Genomic DNA, 26,425 nt, shown 5'->3' on the forward strand with positions numbered 1-26,425 from the left:
TCCAGAGCCAAAATAGACTCTTCGCTATAATGTAACTAGACACAGAAACCAGCAGCTTGAGCTTTCTGTTTCGTGCCACCAGGATCTAGATTCTGTGGCTGCTCCAGTTCCCAAAACACGCTGCAACCAGGGTACAAGTCTCATTAGTTGTGGTTAAATTCAAGTATAAAAAAGGAATACCTGGGATTTACCAATTTGTGGGGTGCAGAAGCCTTTGCTCGTTGTTTCAAGTAACAAACACCCCCCACCAACAAAATTAAAGCCGAGCGCTCACTCGAAGGCACTTTTCTGCAATTTTGCTACCGGTAACAGAGTGCATTATGTCTTTAGTGTTATGGCTTGCACAAAATGCTTTTAACAATTCCTTGGTCAAGTGCAATTTTCAATAAAACTGTAGTCACTGCAATACAATTATTAATCTTCATACATCAGAAACAGCAAGAGAGCATAAAAACATAAAATGTGGAACGATTAAGCTGCAATTTGAGCATCACTCATGACTTTGTCCACCTAACTCAAGTTTATTTATTTGGAATCAGTCCCAGATATCTAGCATTCTCCATGTAAAAGGGTAGCAGGGTGTTGGGTAGCATGCTCAATTTATTACATTACTGGGCAGTCAATTCTACACAAAATGGCTGCTCTCAGGCTGCCCTCTAGCCAGTTCAATCATTTAAAAGCACAGGAACTACGGTAGATCAGCAAACTGGTAACCCCACTTTCCACTCCTGAGGAAAATTTCCTAGCAGTGAAAATTCTCACTGGTAGTTAAGATACTTTATAGATACACTATAATTACATTTAAAATTGCCATAATACACAAATCTCATTTAAAAAAAATCACAAAGTAAATCAAAATGCTGGTAATACACATCAGGTCAGTCAGCACCCGGAAACAAAAGATGGGGTTAAGGAGGTATATTTCATGATTTAGGATTCCTGGCGCAGATCTTTATGAACAGAAAGTCACGTAGGCCACAAATTGGTCGCATCAACCTCCGCACTCAAATTCACATTATGCGCTCCCAGTGCCAAAAGCTCTACACCAGAAGCACTAAAATTTACCCCAATGTTTCAGGTGGGACAGTTCTGTTCTTTAATTTCAAATATTCCAGCATTATCTTGGCCAAAACAATATAATCCTTAAAACAAAATGTGCAAAATCCAACTGGTTTGCAATATTGCAACATTAACATTATAACAGTAACCCCAACCTATTATAGCCACAAGAGAAAAACCATGATACAAGAGCAGAATAATGCACTGCCGTGCATTGAAAGCCACAAGCCTGACTACCCACTCAGAATTCTCATTTTTCAGTTGTGCTGTTGTAAGGAGGGACCAGAAAGAAAGTACCCCAGCAATGATATTGTCATACAGCTTCCAGCTGCTGGCTGAAAAGTGGTGACATTAACAGAAGCTTGTACGCTGGGGTAAGTGTGAGACTCTTGCTCTATCCCACTCCTTCAGCTAGTGCACAGAAACTCAGGAGGCAGCCCAGTATTGCTGGTGTTGAACAGGGAGAAGTATAGGGAAGTATCTTCTGAGCAGCACAAGACTCCTAAAACTTGAAAAATCCTCCAAAACACCTGAAATGATAAATTACTGATAAACTTGAAACACATCAGATTGTATTATGGTTTACCTGTCTCCACTGACGATAGGTTGATAACTCCTGTGAAGGGATGAAAAGGCTGAGCCTGAACAACGATTTTAGCTCAGCAGGCAGCCGTCCTGATTCAAAGTATTCAAATTCCCTTTCCAAAGTGTCTGGCACTGGTACATATAAACATAGGCACAGCATACTGACTAATTTTGTCAAACTAATTTAAAAATATATATCTTTACAAATTCAGGTTTATAAAATAAATAAATTAAATTAAAATGATTGCAATTCGTCAGCTACTACTGAGGCAGTTGAAATGCCAGCTGACTATGAGGATCACATTACTGGAAACCATCTACGTCACTTTTATTATAGCAGAGATCAGTTGCCTCCACCCTTCTTGTCTACGCAGTATCACAACGCCCTCTATTCTCACCAATCACAAGTGTAGATCTACATTACTTAATATAGCATGCAAGTGAGTCTTGCTGAGGATTAGTAACTAAGGGTCCTCAACCAAGTTTCAGGAAAATATTTAAAATTTACACCGAGACAAACTGTAGTTGCAAAATTTAATGACTTAGATGAGGGAACAGAGTGTAATGTATCCAAGTTTGCTGACGATACAAATCTAGGTGGGAAAGTAAGCTGTGATGAGGACAGAGTCTGGAAAGGGATATATTCAGGTTAAGTGAGTAGATGAGAAGGTAGCAGATGGAGTATAATGTGGGGAAATGTGAAATTATCCACTTTAGTAGGAAGAACAGAAAAGCAGAATTTTTTTTTTAAAAAGACTAAAACATTGGTAGTCAGAGGGATTTGGGTGTCCTTATGCACAGATCACAAAGTTAACATGCAGTTACAGCAAGCAATTAGGAAGGCAAAAGTTATGTTAGCCTTTATTGCAAGGGGGTTGGAGGATAAGAGTAAGGAGATCTTGCTGCAATTATATAGGGCTCTGGTGAGACAACACCTGGAGTACGGTGTACAGTTTTGGTCTCCTTACCTAAGGAAGGCAGTGCAACAAAGGTTCACTAGATTGATTCCTGGAATGAGAGGTTGTCCTATGAGGAGGGATTGAGTAGAATGGGCCTATCTTCTCTGAAGTTGTAAAGAATGAGAGGTGATCTCATTAAAACGTATACAATTCTCAGAGGGCTGGCTGGAGAGTCTAGAACTAGGGGTCATGGTCTCAAGATAAGGGGCCAGCCATTTAGGACCAGGATGAAGAAAAATTTCTTCACTCAGAAGGTTGTGAATCTTTGGAATTCTCTACCCCAGCGGGCAGTAGATGCTCAGTCATTGAGTATATTCAAGACTAAGATCGATAGATTTTTGGACACTAAATCAAGGGATATGGCGGGAAAGTGGAGTTGAGGTAGAATATCAGCCATGATCTTAGTGAATGGCGGAGCAAGTTCGAGGGGCAGTATGGCCTACTCCTATTTCTTATGTTGTTAATACTTTGCTTTATTTTGCATTAAACATACCCGGTTCAGTGATGCATACTGGCCAGTTAAGTATTGATTACATATCAATCAATAATTTGTCTGGCAATTCTCCAGAGTTTTGCAAGGGGTACTGTAATGACGTTCAAACATACGCAAAAGAATAAAGTTCACCAGCATGTTTGCTCATTGTTACAAGTTCAACTAGTTCAAGATATTAGATTTCAATGGTACTAGCTATGAACTTTTATCTAACCAAACGCATGTACACTATTTCAAAATGTTCACTTCTACTTGAAATGCATACAAGTTTGGCCATGGAAGTGGTGTGATGTTACTGTGCACTGAAACACCAATGTATAGTACCACATTCCCTATTGGAAACAACTTATTTGCATCAATTGTGTCATTTCTCTTCAAAATCTTGAAGGCTTCAATTAGATCACCTCTAGGTCTCCTCTTTTCTCAGTAAATAAGCCCAGCTTCCTTAAGGTTACCTCAGCTTAAATTCAAGGGTGCCCAGAATCATCTATGTTTCTTAGCTCTGTATTCTTTCAGGCCATCATTGCCCAAGATGCTCAAATACACCAGAAGTGGCCTGACCAATACCATGCACAGCAACAGCTTCTTTTCATCTGCACTCTATCCCTCTGCTAATCCAATTCAGTCTCTTATTTGCTTTTTATTGTAGCTAAGAACTGCTCAGAGTTTCATACATTTACTCTTTATAACTAACTCCCATATTTGTTCTGTTTAACACACAGTCCATCTTGATCCCTATACCATTTACACACATCAACCGAGAATTCAGCTGCCACCTAAAAGATCCAGAAGGAAAACATCCTGATAGTCATATGTTAACATTTTAACGTAGCAGGAAGCTTTCCAATATACTGAAGTGACAGCAGCACCTGTTTTACTCACAAATGGCTATGCTGGCCAATGTTATCAGCTGGTTTCCAAGATGAGCCAGCCAGAATTCTGTGGTGTAACTGAATACTCAGCGTTGCTTTAAAACATATCAGAGACCTTCTCCATGTGCAAAAGTTCAACTGCAACAATGAGGAACACAAAATAAGTATTTAATTCCCTTACCAAGTGTGAAACTCCCAAATCTAGAGCCCCTGGATGTCAAGGAGCATACAGGGTTGGTTAAGGCAAAAAAAGGGAAGCTTATGTCACATACGGAGAGCTCAATACTGCAGAAACCCTAGAGGAGTATAGAAAGTGCAGGGGTGAAATTAAAAAAGCAAATCAGGAAAGCAAAGAGAGGGCATGAAAAAATACTGGCAAGTAAAATCAAAGAAAGCCCAAAGATGTTCTATAATTACATAAAGAGCAAGAAGATAACTAAGGAAAGAGTAGGGCCTATCAGAGACCAAAAAAATAACTTATGTATGGAGGCAGAAGACGTGGATATGGTTCTTAATGAATACTTTGTGTCTGTCTTCACAAAAGAGAGGGATGATGCAGACTTTGTAGTTGAGGAGGAGTTTGAAATATTAGATGGGATAAACACAGTGAGGGGGGAAATATTAAGGAAGTAGATAAAAAGCCAGGCCCGGATGAAATGTATACCAAGCTGTTAAGAGAAGCAAGGGAGGAAATAGCGGAGGCTCTAACCATCATTTTCCAATCCTGTCTGGCTACAGGTGAGGTGCCAGAGGACTGCTAACGTGCTACCGTTGTTTAAAAAGGGAGCGAAGGATAGACAGAGTAATTACAAGCCAGTCAGCTTAAGCTCAGTGGTGGGCAAATTATTGGAAAAAATTCTGAGGGGTGATATAAATCATCATTTAGAAAGGCACAAATTAATTAAGGACAGTCAGTTTGGATTTGTTAAGGGAAGATAGCGTCTGACTGACTTGATTGAATTTATTGAGGCGGCAACAAGGCAGGGTGGGGGTCAATGAGGGTAGCGCGTTTGATATAGTCTACATGGATTTTAGCAAGGCTTTTGACAAGGTCCCACATGGCAGACTGGTCAAAAAAGTAAAAGTCCATGGGATCCAAGGGAAAGTGGCAAGTTGGATCCAAAATTGGCTCAGTGGCAGAAAGGAAAGGGTAATTGTCGACGGGTGTTTTTGTGACTCGGAGGCTGTTTCCAGTGGGGTTCCACAGGGCTCAGTATTAGGTCCCTTGCTTTTCGTGGTAAATATCAATGATTTAGACTTAAATGTAGGGGGCACGATTAAGAAGTTTGCAGATGATGCAAAAATTGGCCGTGTGGTTGACAGTGTGGAAGAAAGTTGTAGACCACAGGAAGCTATCAATGGACTGGTCAGGTGGGCAGAAAAGTGGCAAATGGAATTCAATCCAGAGAAGTGTGAGGTAAATGTATTTGGGGAAGGCAAACAAGGCAAGGGAGTACACAATAAATGGGAGGATACTGAAAGGTGTAGAGGAAGTGAGGGACCTTGGAGCGCATGCCCACAGATCCCTGAAGGTAGCGGGACAGATAGATAAGGTGGTTAAGGCGGCATACAGTATACTTTCCTTTATTAGCCGAAGCAGAGTATAAGAGCAGGGAGGTTATGCTAGAACTGTATAAAACACTAGTTAGGCCACAGCTTGAGTACTGTGTACAGTTCTGGTCACCACATTACAGGAAAGATTGCATTAGAGAAGGTACAGAGGAGATTTACAAGGATGTTGCAAGGACTGGAGAATTTTAGCTATGAGGAAAGATTGGATTGGTTGGAGTTGTTTTCTTTGAAACAGAGGAGGCTGAAGGGTGATTTAATTGAGGTGTATAAAATTATGAGGAGCCTAGATACAGTGGATATGAAGGACCTATTTCCCTTAGCAAAGAGGTCAATAACCAGGGAGCATAGATTTAAAGTAATTAGTAGAAAGATTAGAGGGGTGTTGAGGATAAATGTTTTCACCCGGAGGGTGGTGGGGGGTCTGGAACTCACTGCCTGAAAGGGTGGTAGAGGCCGAAATCCTCATCGCATTGGAAAAGTACTTAGATATGCACTTGAAGTGCCGTAACCTACAAGGCTATGGACCAAGAGCTGGAACGTGGGATTAGGCTGGATAGCTCTTTTTAGGCTGGCAGACACATTGGGCCGAATGGCCTCCTTCTGTGCCATAAATTTCTATGATTCATCTTGGTCTAAAAAAAACACAATAAAGTCAATATACAGGTTATGAAAAGTTAAAATCAGCCTTTAGTTTTATTTTCTAACATCCCAAAATGCAAACTTTGATATTTTGTTTCATGTGTATCTACCTGGTTTTTCCCTCATGGTGGTAGGAAGGAGATTATTTTTTAAATTCATTCTCGAGATGTGGGCATCACTGGCAAAGCTGGCATTTATTGCCTATCCTTAGTTGTCAGAGAAGGTGGTGATAGGTCTTCTGCTTGAACTGCTGCAGCCCACATGGCGAAGGTACTCCCAAAACGCTGTTAGGTAGGATTCTGACCCAATGACAATGAAGGAACTGCGACATATGAAGTCAAGATGGTGTGTAACTTGGAGTTGATAGTGTTCCCATGCACCTGTTGCCCTTGTCCTTCTAGGTGGTGGAGGTCACAGGTTTCGGAGGTGCTGCCAAAGAAGTTTTGGTGAGTTGCTGCAGTGCATCCTATAGATAGCATACTGTGGCTGCAGTGTGTCCTATGGTGGAGGGCGTTGATGTTTAAGATAGTGGATGGAGCGCCAATCAAGCGGACTGCTTTGTTCTGGATAGTGTCGAGCTTCTTGAGTGTTGTTGGAGCTGCACCTATCCAGACAAGTGGAGGTCCTGACTTGTACTTTGTAGGCAAAGAAAGGGGCTTTGGGGAATCAGGAGGTGAGCTATTCGCCACAGCATACCCAGCCTCTGACCTGTTCTAGTGGCTAAGGCATTTAGGTGGCTGGTCCAGTTCAATTTCTGGTCAATGGTGACCCACAGGATGATTATATGGGGTGGGGAAGGGAGAAGAGTCTCTGCGATGGTAATGCCATTGAACATCATGGGGAGGTGGTTATGCACTCTCTTGCTGGAGATGGTCATTGCCTGACACTCAAGTGGCAAGTAACATTCACGCCACATATCAGCCCAAGCCTGGATATTGTCCGGGTCTTGCTGCATGCAGGCAAGGGCTGCTTCATTGTCTGATGAATTGAGAGTTTGGTGAACACTGCAATCATCAGCAAACAGGCCCACTTCAGACCTTATGATGGAGGGAAGGTCATTGATGAAGCACCTGAAGATATTTGGGACTTGGACGATACCGTGAGGAACTCATGCAGCGATGTCCTTGGCTAAGAAGATTGGCTTCCAACGACTGCAGCCATCTTCCTTTGTGCCAGGTATAATTCCAGCCACTGGAGAGTTTTCCCCCTGATCCCCAAATGCAGTATCCAAGGCCCATTGACCAGCTTTACTGGGGTTCCTTGGTGTCACACTTGGTCAAATGCTGCCTTGATGTCAAGGGCAGTAACAAGGGCTGAGTATATCCAGTGAAACCAGACATCTCTGCCTTGTCCACAAGAGTACTGTGGCTTATAAACAATTCTAGAAATTAATGTTAGCAATATTAACAGGTCAACTCTTAATGCAGGCCTACGACATTCCTCTCCCAGTATTTTACTCTAGATGTTAATCCCGCTTCTAAAATACTAATGAAATGTCATGAATGCATTAAGCATTCATCTGTTAATACCAACAGTAATTTCTAGGCTTCTGGGTTTTAACAGCTTTTTAATAAAGCTGTTGAAATCTCCTTGGGCTTCCCTTGAATTTCTAACAGAAATTCACTGACACAAAAGATGCCCCAGACAGAAGCTACAACCGGCATCAATTGCAACTAGATGGTTGAAAAGGTATTCTTACAATGGATGGAAATTTGAATGACAAATCACTTATGTGGAGGAACAACAGAAGCTGCCGAGACAAGGCACTGAGATGATTGGCCACTTGAGAAACGAGAAGTCACATGGTACAGATTAAAATCTCATGGAGAGCAATTTCTCAGACGGACTGCCCGGTTTATCAATGGTATACAGAGGATAATTAAAATAACCTTACACTTCAACCGAACTGTACAGTTCATTAATGCAAACACTGATATAAAAATGCAGGTCAAAGATAAGAGACTGAATTTGTTTAAATTAATACACAGTTAGCAAAAACAGTAATGGTTCTCTCTCCTCCTCCTCTGTTATACTTAGTTATCCTTACATGGATTTTGATGGCTTTTTTAAAAAAAAATTATTATTACCCAAAAATATTCATATTAAAGTGATTTCTTATTAAATGGGAACCAAAACTGACTGCCAATTCTCTAGGCTGCAATGTAGAAATATTATGGAATCCTTCAATATATGCAGGGGACACAAATGTCTGTACATAGCAGCAGCTAGACTTTTTCACAGACATATTTGTATTGAAGTACAGCTCTTGGCAAACGTGCAACAAGTGCTTTGCTGTGCAGAAGTCCTAGAAGCCTTACGCAAACAGGGAAAGGTGGTGCGGAAAGAGAAAGGGATGCAAGCCTCTATAAAACTTACTCCTGATCAACAACTGGATTGTCAACACTAAACCTCTTGTTCAAAGAGTAGGAATTTATGGAGGGATGGGGAAGAGAAATAAGGAAAAGGCAGCTAGGGAAAGCCTCTCGAGACAGAGGCAGTTAATGACAAATGCTGCTGCAATTAGTCATGTGCTGAGGGAAGAGGACAGCTCCAACTAACAAATCATTCAGATTGCTGATTAGGTCATTCTATTCCAGGAACAGAATTCTTTTTCACTCCAGGATAAGCTGCAAGCGTTCCAATTTTGTACAAAGACTGTTTTCTACCTTGGTTTCAATGGAAGTCACAAATCAGGAAGAAAACAATGAGTTGAACCAAATGGTTTAAAATAACTCAGTTGTGATCCAGATATTATACTACATTACTTTTCTTGGATTAAAGATGTAGAATTCACAACTTCACCTTAGTCAGAGTGTACTGGTAGCTAGCTGAGAGATGCCCTTACATCAAATAGCAACACTTACCTCCATTATAACAGTGACCACGGGTCTAAAGTATTGCGATCGTGAAAGGGGCTATATAAATGCAAGTTTGTTCTTTCTTTACAGCTGAAAACCAATGATTCACCAATTTAAATGACCAAATTTTAATTATTTTGTGACATTCATCTGAAACAAAGAGAACACATGAGCTAAACTACAAAAGGGATCTGTTTGTTCAACAAATGTTATCTGAAGGGGAAAATACTTTAAACCATTCCAATTTCCAAAGAATCATATCCTACACTCCCCACTCATCTTATTCTTTTATATTCCACGCAGTGTCACAATGCTCTAACCCCACTCCCCCATCCAAACAATTTTTACAAGATGATAAAAAGAGCAACCATATGGCAGTTGCCCTCTATACCTTAGTAGGATAAATGATGAAGGAATAAGCACTAAAGATTAATCTTGAGTTATTTTCCATTTCACTGATCTGCTATACATGCAAGGAAGAAAATGGCATTTTCAACATATGGCACATTTACAACAGCAATGTTGGAGTTACAAGAAACCAAGCATGACGTAATTCCATCTAGTTGAACATTTAAATACAGATCACAAATGATGATTTGTAACATTTCCCAGATTACTCAGACATCTCATACCCACATGATTTTATCTACAGGCCTCTCCCACAACTTCCCATGATTCTGTCTAACTACTAACAGAGACTTGAGCACAAAATCGAGCCTAACACCAGTGCAGTACTAAGGGAGTGCTACACTGTCAGAGGTACTGTTATTCAGATGAGTCTGCCTTCAGGTGGATGTAAAAGATCCCATGGCACTATTTCGAAGAAAAGCAGGGGTGTTCTCCCCGGTGTCCTGGCCAATATTTATCCCTCACCTGAAAACAGATGATCTGCTCATTTTGCTGTTCGTGGGACCTTGCTATGGGCAAATCGGCTGCCATGTTTCCTACATTACAACACAACTATACCTCACAAAGTACTTCATTGACTGTAAAGCACTTTGGGACGTCCAGAGGCTGTGAAAGGCGCCATATAAATGCAAGTCTTTCTTTTTACACCAATTGCATTACAAGCTACAAGATTTAACTCAGCTGCACTAAATCTGCCATCTGCAAATTTTTTTTTTAAATTGGTTCTTGGGATGTGGGCAATGCTGGCAAGCCACCATTTATAGCCCATCCTTAGTTGCCTTAAGATGGTTGTCAGCTTTTTAGTAGTAACTTTTTTTTTAAACAATGAAGTGGCTTACTAAGCCAGTTTGGAGGACATTAAAAGTCAACCACGTAGTTTGGGGCTGGAGTCACATATCAACCAGACCCAGTAGGGGCTTTAGGTTATCTTCCTTGAAGGATATCAATGTACTGATTTTAGAACAGCTTTCATGGCCATCATTTGTTTTCCAAAAAATGCCAGATTTATCAAACTCAATTTCACAACCGGTCATGATGAATTTGAACATAACCTCTGGGTTGATAGTCCAATACCACAACAACTGCACTACCACATCCAATTCCAAAAGAAAGCCTGTCACATTCTGCACTTAGTGATTCTAAATGAGAAATGTTTGCTGTTCCTCACAAATAGTCATGTAATTCTGTACCATAATGGAGAAGTGAAACTATGTACACCAAAGTATAGACCCAGTATATACAGGATAAGACTCATCTTGAACAGAAGCAATGAAGTAATGTACTGTCAATAGAACCAACTCAACTCTTCAAAATTAGTGAGTCGCTCAGGTCTACTCACTGTGCAACTTGTAATAATTAACATAATATTTATCCTATAAGAATCTGCTTTCTAGGTAATTCGCTCCAATTGAATTTAAAATTCCCACTGTTGCCTTGAAAGGAAATGCCTCAATATATGGAGACTAGTATCTTCTTCCGACAATATTACTTTAAAATTTAGTTGCACACAAAAAAGTTACAAAATGAATGCTTCCCCCTTAACGAGAACTGGCATCAGTTACAGTAACACCTGACTAACATCCATCTACTTACTGAAATTAGTGAAATTGCTGCTTTCATTGTGGTTTGAGGGAAACATGCAGCTCACAAGCCATGGCACTCCAACCCTTGGAACCCAGGCAACTCACTCATCAATTACCACTACTACTACAACCACTATATGAATTTATATAGATCTTTAATGTAGAAAACACAAGAAAAAAAATTAAACTAGGCAAGAATGGATGCTGAGCCTTGACGCAGGCGGCGGGGTCAAAGATGAAATTCAAAAGGATAGCTAAAAGCTTGGTTGAAAAGATGGATATTGAAATAATGCTTTTTTTAAAAGGCGGAAAGACAAGCAGAGAGGTGGAGAGGAGTTCCAGAAAGTGGAGCTGTGGCAGCCGAAGGTGTTGTAAAATTGTTTACAATTAGCCGAAGGTAGGGCAACGAAAAGGCGGGGTGGGGTTGCAAGGAGGCCAGAGTCAGAAGACAAAAGGGTGCGGGAGAGTAGATAATGCTAGAGAAGATTTTAGAGACAGGATGAAGTGAGGCCATGGAAAGATAGGCCAGCAGGAATTTAGCACAGAACAGGATAGAGGCAGCTAAGTTTTGGACAACTGAGTTTCTAGACGGATGATTGGCCATTGGAGAAATCAGGAGAGGGCCCCCCGCACCAGAGCTGGACAGCAGCAGTTCTACTGGGAAATGAGGAAGGCCAGGAACTCTCCCCGCCTTGCCTCATTGACATTAACATAGATTAGTTAGGCCTGCACCTGCGGCACGTATAGGCCAAGTTACACACCTCAGGTAAGCTCCAGAAATCCCAGGGCAACGCAAAAGAGGCATAAACTCTCTTTCCTAACCTTTGCACCTGGAGAACCGGGCATTCCTGAGACAAAGATCAATAAAATCGGCCCTATTACGTTTAGAGGTGACAAATCGCAGATGAAAATTTCAGTAGTGCAGGGGATGAAGTAGGGCAGCGCTGGACAATGTCACGCAGAAGGCAATATGCTGTCTCTGGAGTAAGACCCCAGTTGATTTTTTTCTCCCCTGGACTTCAGGGATGCTGAGGCCATATGCAGTGTCCTTACTACTCCTTGAACTGAGACCAATTAATTCTGCACAGGTCAAGGATCAAACTAGGATCTTCCTGTTCTATATGTTTCAGTAAACCACACAGTATGCTTACACAAAGAATCATAGGGAGCACTTGCAGCTTCTGTTTTATAGACTTTATAGCCTCTTACCAAATAATCAGAAAGATTTAATTACTAATTACAGAATCACAGAATTTTACAGCATAAAAGGGAGACCATTTGGCCCACAGCTCTCTGAAAGTATCATCCACTTGGTCCGATTCCCCTGTCCTTTCCCCATACTTGTAAATTGTTATTTCAAATATTTATCCACTTCCCTTTTAAAAACTATTGTGGAATCTACTTCCACCACTGTTGCTAGTAAGGCATTCCACATCCTAGCAACCTTCTGCGTGAAAAAGGTTCTTTTAACACCCCCCTTTTTGTTGATGAAATGTAGGTAATTGATTGAGGTTGCCAATTACCATGTTTACTAATATTTTAGCCACTGAACTAATATCTCAACAACTAGTTGTTTGGTTTCATAAGAGGCCTCAGAAAGGCTCTCAAAAACCTTTAGGCAATCTACTTGGTCTGGACTGCATGTGTATTTGATTATTTTTACTTGATTTTCTATTTGTTCATGGTATGTCAGTGACCCGGTAAGGTCCCATTGTTAGCTTCCCCTGGAAAGTGGTGATGGGCCTTCTTGAACCACTGTAGTGGTGATGATGCTCCCATGATAGTGCCAGGTAGGAAATTCAAGATTTTGGCCCAATGATGAAGAAGGAACAACGATATACCTGTTCAAGTCAGGAACTTGAAAGTGCTGATGCTCCCAAGATATTTTTGGTAGCAGGGTTGGGAGATGCAGTCAAAGTAAACTTGGTGACTTGACATAGCATATCCTATAGATAGTACATACTGCAGCCACAGTAAGCCAGTGGTGGAGGGGATGGATATTAAGTCCAGTGGCTGGAGTGCCAATCAAGTGGACTGCTTTGTCCTGGATGGTTTTGAGCTTTGAATGTTGTTGCAGCTTCACTTTTCCAGGCGTGTGGGGACCATTACACATCAGAGTTCAGCTTTGTAGATGGTGAAGAGACTTTGGCCTCAATGTTACAGTGGAGCGGGGGGAATTACCCGCTCCTTTTCAGCCCCACTGCAATTTGAAATTGCATGCAACGACACCCGCTTCAAGCCGGTAGAGTCCTCTATCAGATCTGCAATTTCAACCTGAAGCCTGAGCGCTGGAGTAGTGGTGGCTTTCCCACCAGGCCAAACCTGCCAGGTGCTGGATCAAGGGCCAGGAGAGACCCAGCACAGGAAGTTTCAACATTTTAATAAAGTGTCCTTGTGGGCCGGGAGGACCAGGAGTGCTACTCCGGGCCCCGCAAGGAAAGCTCAGGCCTCCCTTGCCCTGGGCATCTCCCCCCACCCCGGACATCTCTGGGCCCCTCCCCTCACCACTGAACTGACTGCCAATGACCGCTTCCACTTGCCTCTTGCCACCCACATTCCCGCTCCGGAATGCCAGTGATCCCTGCCGGGTTTGGGCGAGAGTCCAAGCCCGAGTATTAAATGAGGCCCGGGAGTCAAAGTCTCTCTGGGCCTTGGCACGTACCCTGCACACAAGGCCCAGAGCAACTCTTCTGTCTCGACTTAAAATCGAGATCTTCTGAGTCGTAACGAGGCAAGCTACTTAACACAGGAAGAAATAATGGATCCGTAAACAACTGACACTACACAGACATTGCAAACCACTGTAGACACCAAAAGGCAAAAGCAGTCTCAGTTTTTGTTTATAAATCACCTTTGATTTGGATAAGAAGCAGCTTTAAAATACTTTAAATAGGTTATCAACATTAAAAAATCTGGGCCTTTATCTCCATTCACTAATGTTACTTCAGTCCAATGTCTTCAAAAGAGTTTAAGTACAAAGGAGTATAAATTTTACAGAAGCATCAAATTCTCACTTTCCTTTACAAGTCTAGCTGCTTCCCAACTAACAGGGAGTCTCAAAATTATCTTTTGAAAGAAAAACAGGACCATTTTCTCCACAGTTAACAACCCACAGCTTTGAAACTTAATTTTTGAAGATGCAATTTTACTTAGTTCATTATAGAGGCATTCTCTTGTATTTTGCTCAATGGAATTTCATTGCCCGGGTTTATACTGTTTCCACAGAAATTCATCACCTTTGATTGTGTTTTTCTGAATGAAATTTCACCCAAGGTTTGTACTATTTTCACAGAAATTTGCATGTTTGGCCTCATCACACTACCCACAGCCTGCACCCAGGTAATGCTAAGACTAAATAATTCATGATGAACAATTCTGTGGTAAACACTCGTGTATCTCTATTATATATGTTTAAAGAAAATCAGAATTGTCTTTATACTTACTCTTCAGTAATAGCTGAGAGCTTGGCACAGAATTCTTCCTCATTGCTCCATTAAATAAAAGCTCTTTCAAAAATGGTTGGTGGAAAATCCATTTTTGTTTTTTGGTGTTTTCAGCTCAGTTCTCAAATTTAGTAAAATCCAACCATATTAATCCATCATACAAAGAATAAAAATCAAGCCATTTTGTCTAGTATTATCAGGATTAAATGCCAAAGAAACAATTACAGTAACAGGCTAGGGAAACTCATAGTAACATACTATCGAAAGCCAGATCTTTCATTTTTTCATTGAGATACAGGAGCGGTTTTACAGATCAAGTTATACAGATTTAACTTTTGAAAGAATTGCTATTGCCAGAACGCGTTTTCAGCCCTGCTACTTTAGATTACACAGTATTATAGGAAAACCAGTAAGGGAAGTGAAACACCTCACTATGCTCATCATAAACAGTCTAATTTTTAGATGGAAATGCTGCCATTTTCTGCCTTATTGCAGTTACTAAAAGATACATACAAATGCTGGTGTTATCTCCACTTACACATTTTTAAAAAAAACTAACTTTAGTATTCCAGATAATTACTGGCAATCTGCACTAAGAAATTATTTAACCACATAGCATGCAATGGTTCATTCCCATGCAGATTTAGATAGGTGTCAGATCATAATACATTCTGGAGAAACAATTCAAACAAAAAAACAGGTTAGAGATTTCCGCAACCAGTTTCAATGGCAAACAGCACAATCAAACAAGAAACACTCGTTCTGTCTGGTTTGGTTTCTACATACCACAATAACTGCATTGAGCAACTGAATTCTAATTGACATTTTGGAGCTTTGATTATTTCCTAAGTGCAGTATAACTAAGGTTTAAATTTAAGGGACTCTGTGCACTTTTTTACAATCAGACCAGCAGGTAACAGCTGCAGCTAGATTTTCAGAATATTTTGAATTTTTTTGATTAAACCAGTGGTACAATACTTCTGGATATTCAGCTGTGTTCAAACCAGTTTTCAATATTGCATCACATTCCTCCTAAGCAAAAATAGAATAGATTGAACAGGACATATAGATAGAGTTTTGTAAGATATTCAGCTGTGTTTTCTTTTAGGTCAGATGCAGGATGATTGGTTGTGTCAGTTTCCAGATCTTCCGAAAATCCTCCAGAGAGCAACCTCTGAGCTGGAAGGACAGTGGGAATAACTTCATCAAAATACAACGCAGTAGCTTTTGATTTATCAGAAAGAGACAAAGCAAATTGTACACTGATAAAGCTTTTTCTGGTATATGCAGAATTTCAGATAGTATCTTAACTCTAAGTAGCAAAGTAAGCACCGTCTATTCAACTTTGAAATCTGTTCTCATGTGCTTATCCATTCTCCGAAAGCTTCATCAACTCTACATCCTGAATAATGAGTCACAGTTGAGGCTATGAAAATCACAGCCTATATCCAGAAAATGTTTCAGGACCTCCAAACAATGCAGGTTTCAAACTGCAAATCAACTGCAATGGAGACATGATTGAGTGACAGGAACAACAAGCACTGCATTGGGACAGGCCCACATTTTTTGCTCAGATAAATAATGGCCATTATTCCAGGGAAAGTGTCCACTAGCAAGCATATATCCTTGCCCAACCAAAGTGATAAAAGGCAAATCATATTGTAAATTATATATCAAAACGCTCCATAGAAGGATCATCTTTTAAAACTAACATTAAAATTGCTCTATAAAAGCTTTTCCACAGAAATTTGTTAAGTGGCTGCTGCTGAATGCGATTAATAGAATGGATAATTGGGGACATAAATTTATAGAACTAACTCTGAAAGGCATCATTTTAACTCCTGCATTAACAGGGTTTAAATACAGAAGTCATTTTTATGACTGTCACAACTAAAAGACAGTTTTCTAAAGGATTTAAAACTGGACCTTGTCAAAATTTACATATTTTTTAAAGCAGCATCTGTTATTCTGTATTGCAACACAACATACCCTCTAAAGTTGGTGAACGAGAACAGTATTGATCTCTGACCACAAGAATTTTCACACACTACCTTTACTGGTTCCTGCACAGATTTCTGATCCTGCCCATGGCGCTTTCCGTCAGCATCAATCCCATCCTCTGTGTTACTGGGTTTCCCCTGCGTTTCAGTTGCATTGTCCAAGTAATTGGTCTGTTCCCTCCCCACTCCTGCATCCTGACACACCACTTTCAGGAACATTTTATATAGGTACTCATATACAGCTGTTAGCATCCTGTACTCTTAATAGTTCGAGACTAGAAATTTGTGACTCCTACTGGGGAGATGCTGCACTGTGTAATGTACACTGAACCACAGGCCAAAAAGGTATGTGAAAGTAATGCAGAGGAGAAACAGTCTCATTCTCCCTGCAGTGTCGCGAAGCCTGCACTCAATGCAGTATTTTCCTAGCCACTCACAAAACAAGATACTAACACATGCTTTATTCGAGTACTACCCTTCAGCCTATCAGATTACAGAGCCTGATGCTGAAGCATCTTCAGGGTCACTGTTGATGAAAAGCTGCTGAACAGCTCGTATTGATCCATCAATTTCTCATGTCACACCAGAGCATTGTGCTTTACGTGCAGGCAGGCTCACCGAGATACAGTGAGCATTAGCTAGCACTATTTGTTTGTGGGATACATTGAGGAATCACAGACTGAGCTAATCTAATTAAGATTCTTCTCAGCGCACAGTACAAAAGTGGTGATTAAGCGGAGGCAGTTCACATGATTCAGCAAAAGAAGTTTAATTGCCTCAGCTTTGAATATGTAGATATCCAGTCTGCAATGATATGACATTAGCACATAACAAAATGAATACTACCACACAGGTCGTCTTCAGAATAATTTGACCCTTTTATTTTAATACTTTAAAATTGGGACAGATTAAGAACTGGTAAAAAGAAACAAATATGAACATATAATCACAAGATTATGTAAACGGCTAGAATTCATAACAGTGAAAACAGCATTAAAATGTAACACTGGAGTCCATATTTTTTGTAAGGATACTATATGAACTGAAATGAGGAATACAACACACTATCAGGAGTTCCAGATCCACGTATTTCAGGATTTGTCTAGATGGCTGAACAAGATGCAACAATAGAAATAATAGAAATAACAATAGAAACAATATGAAATGCTTCACCAATTAAACGGAGATATTTGTGACAAAATGCTTAGAAAATTAACTCTATAGCTGAGGTTTTATTCTTTTAAAAAAATCGTTCTTTGCAACGTGAGTATCTCCGGCAAGGCCGGCAATTATTGCCCATAATTTTCCATTCAACAGGTAGAAGCTGCCTTAATGGCAGATGTCTTTAAATCAAATTTCTCTGCTGATAATATTATGGAGCATAGTGCATCATTATTCTTCAATCATGTATTCTATTTTTCAGTAAAAATACTGAATATCAAGTCCAATGTGCTCCCTTTTGAACAGAGGCATATCCAATAAGACCAGGTATGAATTGTTATGCTCATCAATCCCAATTCCTTGCCTGATACAATCTCTCAAAGTTTCCCCACCACCAGTGCAAATCTCCTGTTCCTCCTGCATCATGAGACCACCCTATCTTGCACAAGGTCTAGCAGTTTCCATCCTCATCTGCTGTACCAATTCTGATTGCCCTCCAATCCCCATTACTCCTCCCAAAAGAGACGTGATCATAACTTACTGGGTGCATGGACAGAAGAATGCTGTAAAAGGTTAGCAAAACTTTTGTTACTTTGGGACAATAATCCAGGACAAAGTTAATTGGTACTTGGAAAAGTATGGGCTAATAAATGAAAGTCAGCACAGATTTGTTAAAGGAAAATCGCGTTGGAGTAACTTGATTGAGTTCTTTGAAGAACGGATGTTGTGTATATGATTTTCAAACGGCATTGGATAAAATACCACAAAATAGGCTCGTTAGCAAAATTAAAGCCCATGGGATTAAAGGGACAGTGGCAGCATGGATACAAAATTGGCTAAGGGACAGAAAGCAGAGAGTAGTGGTGCATGGTTGTTTTTCAGACTGGAGGGCAGTATACAATGGTGTTACCCAGGGGTCCGTATTGGGAGGGATCAATAGATAGCCTGGTCTTGGGAATAGAGGGTATAATTTCAAAGTTTGCAGATGACTGGAAACTCAGAAATGTAGTAAACAATGTGGAGGATAGTAACAGGCTTCAGGAGGACATAGACTGGTGAAATGGGCAGACAATACATGGCAGATGAAATTTAACACTGAGGTGTGAAGTGATGCATTTTGGTAGGATGAGGAGAGGCAATATAAATTAAATGGTACAATTTTAAAGGGGTTACAGGAACTGAGAGACCTGGAGGTGCACATACACAAATCTTTGAAGGTGGCAGGACAAGTTGAGAAGGCTGTTAAAAAAAGCACATGGGATCCAGGGTTTTATTAATAGAGGCAAAATACAAAAACAAGGAAGTTATGCTAAACCTTTATAAAGCACTGGTTAGGCCTCAGTTGGAATATTGTGTTCAATTCTGGGCACTACACTTTAGGAAGGATGTCAAGGCCTTAGAGAGGGTGCAGAAGTGATTTACCAGACTGGTACCAGGGATGAGGAACTTTAGTTATGTGGAGAGACTGGAGAAGTTGGGGTTGTTTCCTTAGAACAGAGAAGGTCAAGGGGAGATTTGATAGAGGTGTTCTAAATCATGAACGGTTTTGATGGAGTAAATAAGGAGAAACTGTTTCCAGTGGCAGAAGGGTCAGTAACCAGAGGAGACAGATTTAAGATGATCGGCAAAAAGAGTCAGAAGCAACAAGAGGAAACTTTTTTTTAAACACACAGCGAGTTGTAATGGTCTGGAATGCACTGCCTGAAAGGGAAGCAGATTCAATAGTAACCTTCAAAAAGGGAGTTAGATAAATACTTGAAGGAAAAAAACTTTACAGGGCTACAGGGAAAGAGCAGGGGAATGGAACTAGTTGGATAGCTCTTTCAAAGAGCCGGCACAAGCATAATGGGCTAAATGGCCTCCTCCTGCGCTGTACCTACTACAATACTATGAACTACCATCTACTTTTTCTCCAACTGTCATTCGAGTGCAATTCAGATTTCATTAAGGAGTAATTGTAGCCATGTGAAATTTTCATTCTATACTATTTGGAACTGTGAAAATTACCCAACAATACCATGATATACCTAAGTTGCATTTGGAGAGAACACTAGAGTGTGGTACTGGTAGTAAGGCTGCTAGCAACAATATTGTGATGAATTATGAGTATCACACAATGTTAAAGCATATTCAGTTGCATGTAACTTTTCCTATAGCACATTGAAATAAACCTAGTGACAACACGGAGTATGTGGCTTGCAAGGCAAAATATCAGAATGCTGTTCATTGTTCCACCCATCATGCCTGCAGAAATCAGGATTCCTCTTTGTACCATGCAAAATGAGAAAGTTAACCGTGTTTTGATATGCCATGAAACAGTAGAACAGCATGAAACTCTAGCCTTGTTCCAAGTCACTCTATATACAAGTATAAACCTGTGCCAGTCTTTACAGAAATAGATAGCTGCAAGTGACTTCAAGGCTGTAATCTCATCCACATGCTCAAGACAACAATTGAGCAAAACTGAAGCACTTTATAACCATCAATTGAACCATAGAATGAAGTTACAGGCTTGAAATTATACCCAATCATATTTCATACATTCTCTGAATTAAAATTGAAGTTCAGAAGGTGGTTTAAGAACTTTTTTGTCAAAACAAAGTGTGACAGCTAAAACTAACAATGAACAGGCAATGTTCACAGCACCAAAATCACAGGACAAGGCTTAGAAAAAAATCATGAGCATTTGATAAAATCATAAGATTTTCTGTTAACGAAGAAACACTTGAGAGTATAATAACAAATAAGACAATCTGTAGAAAACAAAAATTTACAGTAGCCTCAGCATCTCTGGATTATGAAAGGAAACTTGAGAAAAAAGGTTACACATTACAAGGTTTCAAGTTTATAGTAATGATACTGTTTATTTATCCCATGGTATTTAGACTTTGTCTTTCGTTCTGCCCAATAGCCAATTGCTTATTTAATTAAGGAATCCTACTACTAAACTGAAATGTGCCTCTATGGAACTTTAAAATTATAGAAACTTGCAAAATTTTAATGTCCTTTGAAACTGCAAAGTAGTACTGATGTCAACTCAGACCAAAGAAAAGGCAAGAATAACAAGTCTTGGAATAAATTCACATCAACTAGCTCTATTTTTGTCTTGGCCCACAGCGTAAAACAGGCAGCCACTCCACTACTGCCCGTTTTCCATACAGCGGTAAGTGAAAATTCACCACATTGTGTTTTATTGACAACCAGAAAAAAAAATCATCTTCTAACTCAACGCACATGATTTTAGATTGTTTGGGCCATTTATATTATTAGTGATTTGAGAAGGGTAGGTCATGTCTAACAAATCCAGTTGAATTTTGTGGGTAGTGGAAGTCTGAAACTCCCTCCTTCAAAAATTTGTGGATGCTGGGTCAATTGAAATTTCCATGACTATGATCGACAGGTTTTTGTTAGGTGAGGGTATCAAGGGATATGGATCAACGGCAAGTAAATGGGGTTGAGGCACAGATCAGCCATAATAGATATGGATCAACAGAAATGAACAATAGAACAGGCTCGAGGGGCTGAATGGGCTCCTCCTGCTCCTATGTTCCCCTGGAAAGGGGGGCTGCGAGGGCATTTGTTAGGAATTAACTGTTTGTTTTGTGGTATTGGGGAACCCGATGCCATGCTACTAGTTCAGTAAAAATGGGCACGAGTGATGGGCTGCTGATCACCAGGAAACAGTACATTGAGTATCCATTAAAAAGGGTACATGGCAATGTAGCTACAGCAAACTATTGTAACACCTAGCCTGCTTAAAATCAAGCATCATGATCTAGGACAATATGTTCAGAACATTTGAGATTTATGTCAAATAGAACCATTACAACCACCCCTCCTTAAAACAGACCGGACCTGCGCTTGTCAGCCTTGGCTCAGTGATAGCACTCTCACCTCTGGGTCAAAAAGTTATGGGTTCAAGTCCCAAAAACTTGAGCGAATAATCCAGGCTGACACTTCAGTGCAGTACTGAGGGAGTGCAGCGCTGTCGGAGGTGCCGCCTTTAGGATGAGACATTAAACTGAGTCTGCCCCATCAGGAGGACGTAAAAGATCCCATGGCACTATTTCGAAGAGCAGGGTAGTTCCCAACAACTTGCATTTATAGCGTCTCTTTAAAATAGTAAAACGTCCCAATGTGCTTCACAGGAGCGTTAGCAGACAAAATTTAACACTAAGCCATAGAAGGAGACCAAAAGCTTGGTCAAAGAAGTAGATTTTAATGAGCATCTTAAATAAAAGAGTGAGGTGGGGGGGGGGGGGAATTCCAGAGTTTAGGGCCTAGGCAGCTGAAGGCACAGCCACCAATGGTGGGGCAATGAAAATCAGGTCTCCCAGGTATCTTGGCCAATATTTAGCATTGAATGATACAGCAGAGAAGGGGACCATACGGCCCTCAACCAACTTCAGAGACACAAATGATCTGGTCATTTATCACATTGCTGTTTGTGGGATCTTGCTGTGCTGCCGCCTTTCCCTACATTCCAACAGTGACTACATTTCAAAAAAATAGTACTTCATCGACTATAAAGCGCTTTGCGACTTCCCAAAGTTCTGAGAGGCGCTATATAAATGCAAGTTAGTGCTCGGTGTCTGAGTACGGCATGATAATTAGGTGACGAGGTATCTAATTGAGCGTTCATAACTCAAGTACCCCACTGACAGCGTGCCGCCCACTTCGCTTAACCGGCGACTCGCTCCACTCAGCGGCCTAGCAGGGTCGGCATTTCCAAGCCCGCTGTCGCCTAGAAAGAGGGCGGGAGCCCGCTTTCAGAGAACGAACGCACGCACACGACTTCACTCACCCGCAGCTCCGACTCGGTCCGGTAGACGCCCAGCCGCTCAAGCCCCGCCGCCAGATCGTTGACGCACAGCCCGCCGTCCTGGTTGACGTCCAGCTGCTGGAACAGAATGTGAAGGCGCTGCTCCTGCTCCAACCGGGCCGCCTGGCCGTGGCCGTGGCCGTCGGCCGGGCACGCCGACTCGCACTCGCAGAAGAGGCCGCTGAATAACGGTGAGGCGAGGACACGTTCTTTCATTCCCGGGCGAGCTGAATTCTGAGGAGAAAAAGCGGCTCGAGGCCCTGAATTTTGACGGTTTAAAATTTTTTTTTTTAAAAAAGGACCGTAAACCGCCCAGCGCCGCGCGCGCGCGTTCCTTCCGGCGGGAATAGCTCGCGAGCGGGGCCTTCCACTCGTGGTGGGCGGGGTTTTGATTGACAGCACCATTCACCACTCGAATTCCACTTCTTGGGTGGGTGTGTCTGCAACATCAGCCAATAGAATCGTAGAGTGGTGACCGCGTGAAAGGAGGCCATTCGGCCCATCGAGTCGGTGCTGGCTCTCTGCGAGAGCGATCCAGCCAGTCCCACTCCCCTTTCCCCGCAGCCCTGCAGAATTTTTTCCCCTTCAACTACTTATCCAATTCCCTTTTGAAAGCCACGATTGAATCTGCCTCCACCACCCACTCTGGCCGTGCATTCCGGATCACAACCACTCGCTGCGTTTTTTTAAAAAAAAGTTTTTTTCTCACCTCGCCTTTGGTTCTTTTGCCGATCACCTTAGATCCATGTCCTCTGGTTCTTGACCCTTCCGCCAATGGGAATAGTTTCTTTCTCTCTCTCTACCCTGTCTAGACCCTTCATGATATTGAATACCTCTATCAAATCTCCTCTCAACCTTCTCTGCTCTAAGGAGAACAACCCCAGCTTCTCCAGTCTATTCACGTAACTGAAGTCCCTCATCCCTGGAATCATTCTAGTAAATCTCTTCTGCACCCCCTCTAAGGCCTTCACATCCTTCCTAAAGTGTGGTGCCCAATACTACAGTTGTGGCTGAACCAGTGTTTTATAAAGGTTCATCATGACCGCCTTGATTTTGTACCCTAGGCCTCTATTTGTAAAACCAAAGATCCCGTATGCTTTCTTAACCTCTTTCTCAACCTGCCCTGCCACCTTCGACGATTTGTGCACATATACCCCCACATCTCTGTTCCTGTACCCCTTTTAGAATTGTACCCTTTAGTTTATATTGCCTCTCCTTGTTCTTCCTACCAAAATCTATCACTTCACATTTTTCTGCGTTGAATTTCATCTGCCACGTGTCTGCCCATTCCACCAGCCTGTCTATGTCCTCTTGAAGTCTATCACTATCCTCCTCACTGTTCACTACCCTTCCAAGCTTTGTCATTTGCAAATTTCGAAATTGTGCTCTGTACACCCAAGTCCAAGTCATCAATATATATCAAAAAAGCAATGGCTTAGTGCCGACCCCTGGGGAACACCACTGTATACCTCCCTCCAGTCCGAAAAACAATCGTTCACCATTACACTCTGTTTCCTATTACTTAGCCAAATTTCATATCCATGCTGCCACTGCCGCCTTTATTCCATGGGCTTCAACTTTGATAACAAGCTCATTATGCGGCACTTTATCAAACGCCTTATACCACATCAACCGCATTGCCCTTATCGACCCTCTCTGTTACCTCATCAAAAAACTCAATTAAGTTGGTTAAACACGATTTGCCTTTAACAAATCTGCGCTGGCTTTCCTTAATTAATTCACACTTGTCCAAGTGACTGTTAATTTTGTCCCGGATTATTGATTCTAAAAGTTTCCCCACTACCAAGGTTAAGCTGACTGGCCTGTAGTTGCTGGATTTATCCTTACACCCTTTTTTGAACAAGGGTGTAACATTTGCAATTCTCCAGTCCCCTGGCATCAATCCCCGTATCCAAGGATGATTGGAAAATTGTGGCCAGTACCTCCGCAATTTCCACCCTTCCTTCAGCAACCTAGGATGCATCCCATCCTAGAGTCATCCACTACTTTAAGTACAGCGAGCTTTTCTAGTACCTCCTCTCAGTTTTTAGTCCATCCAGTATCTCAACTACCTCTTCACTTAGTGTGACTTTGATCTTCTTCCTTGGTAAAGACAGATGCAAAGTACTTATTTACTACTTCAGCCATGCCCGCTGCCGCCATGCGTAGATCTTTTTGTTCCCTAATCAGTCCCACCCCTCTTACTACCCGTTTACTGTTTACATGCCTGTAGAAGATTTTTGGATTCCCTTTTATGTTAGCTGCCAATCTATTCTCAGACTCTCTCTTTGCCCCTCTTATTTCCTTTTTCACCTCCCCTCTGAACTTTCTATATTCAGCCTGGTTCTCACTTGTATTATCAATCTGCCATACACCCCTTTTTTCTGTTTCATCTTACTCTCTATGACTTTTGTCATCCAGGGAGCTCTGGCTTTAGTTGCCCTACCTTTCTGACTCGTGGGAATATATCTAGACTGTACCTGAAACCATCTCCTCTTTAAAGGCCATTGTTCATTTACAGTTTTGCCTGCCAATCTTTGATTCCAATTTACCTGAGCCAGATCCATTCTCATCCCATTGAAATTGGCCCTCCTCCAATTGAGTATTTTCACTTCAGAGTGATCCTTGTTCTTTTCCATAGCTAATCTAAACTTTATGATACTATGATCGCTGTTCCCTAAATGTTCCCCCACCAACACTTGCTCCACTTGGCCCACCTCATTTCCCCAAACCAGATCCAGCAATGCCTCCTTCCTCGTTGGGCCAGAAACGTACTGGTCAAGAAAGTTCCCCTGAACGCACTTCAAAAATTCCTCCCCCTCTTTGCCCCTTACACTATTACTATCCCAGTCTATATTAGGATAATTGAAGTCCTCCATTATCACTACTCTATGGCTCTTGCACATCTCTGTAATTTTACTGCAAATTTGCTCCTCTATAACCTTCCCACTAGTTGGTGGCCTATAGAATACCCCCAGTGGTGTAATGGCACCTCTATTGTTTCTTAACTCTAACCAAATAGATTCTGTCCTTGACCCCTCCAGGACATCCCCTCTCTCCAGCACTGCAATATTCTCCTTAATCAATACTGCCAACCTCCTTCCTTTCTTTCCTTCCCTATCTTTCCTGAACACCTTGTATTCCAGGAATATTTAGTACCCAATCCTGCCCTTTTTTGAGCCAGGTCTCCGTTATCGCCTCAACATCATATTCCCATGTGGCTAATTGCGCCTGAAGCTCACCAACCTTGTTTACTACGCTTCATGCGTTTACACACATGCACTGCAAACCTATCTTAGACCTTCTTGTATTCTCTCTTAGGCTGATCCCATCTAATACCGAACTATTTCATACTCTAGTGCTATCTGTCTCTCCCAATCCTTTGTGCACCTTGTTTCTCCTTTCCAATGCTACATTCTGGTGCCCATCCCCCTGTCACATTAATCTCCACAGAACTAGCGAACCTCCCCGCGAGGACATTGGTCCCAGCTCTTTTGAGGTGCAACCTGTCTGGCCTGTACAGGTCCCATTTCCCCCGGAACTGGTCCCAATGCCCCAGGAATCTAAAGCCCTCCCTCCTGCACCATCTCTCCAGCCATGCATTCATTCATCAGCTCAATCCTCCTATTTCTGTACTCACTAGCGTGTGGCACCGGGAGTAATCCGGAGATTACTACCTTTTGAGGTCCTGCTTATTAATCTCTTTCCTAGCTCCCTAAAATCTTCCTGCAGGACCTCATCCTTCTTTCTACCTATGTCATCGGTGCCGATATGGACCACGACCTCTGGCTGTTCATCCTCCCCCTTCAGAATGTTCTGCAGCCGCTCAGTGACATCCTTGACCCTGGCACCAGGGAGGCAACGTACCATCCTGCGGCCGCAGAAACGCCTGTCTGTTCCCCTATCTATTGAATCCCCTATTGCTATTGCTCTCCTGACCTTTCTCCTCCCCCTCCCCCATACAGCTGAGC

The 26,425-nt window shown here is 41.6% G+C and overlaps 1 protein-coding gene across 2 annotated transcripts in view; it reads right to left on the reverse strand.

Moving 5' to 3' along the window:
* slc25a25b (solute carrier family 25 member 25b) overlaps positions 1-22,823 on the reverse strand; it is a 40,495-nt gene extending 17,672 nt beyond the window's left edge. Inside the window, exon 1 of one of the 2 annotated variants that reach the window (XM_067969902.1) lies at positions 22,437-22,823. In XM_067969902.1, coding sequence (XP_067826003.1) covers positions 22,437-22,670 — 234 coding nt within the window. In that variant the 5' untranslated portion in view covers positions 22,671-22,823. Of the gene's footprint in view, positions 1-1,645; positions 1,938-22,436 lie in introns of those variants that run through there. The other variant, XM_067969903.1, reaches the window with a different exon arrangement.
* Positions 22,824-26,425: the final 3,602 nt, after the last annotated feature.

The sequence above is a fragment of the Heptranchias perlo genome, chromosome 31, assembly GCF_035084215.1.
Source record: "Heptranchias perlo isolate sHepPer1 chromosome 31, sHepPer1.hap1, whole genome shotgun sequence".
NCBI lineage: Eukaryota > Metazoa > Chordata > Chondrichthyes > Hexanchiformes > Hexanchidae > Heptranchias > Heptranchias perlo.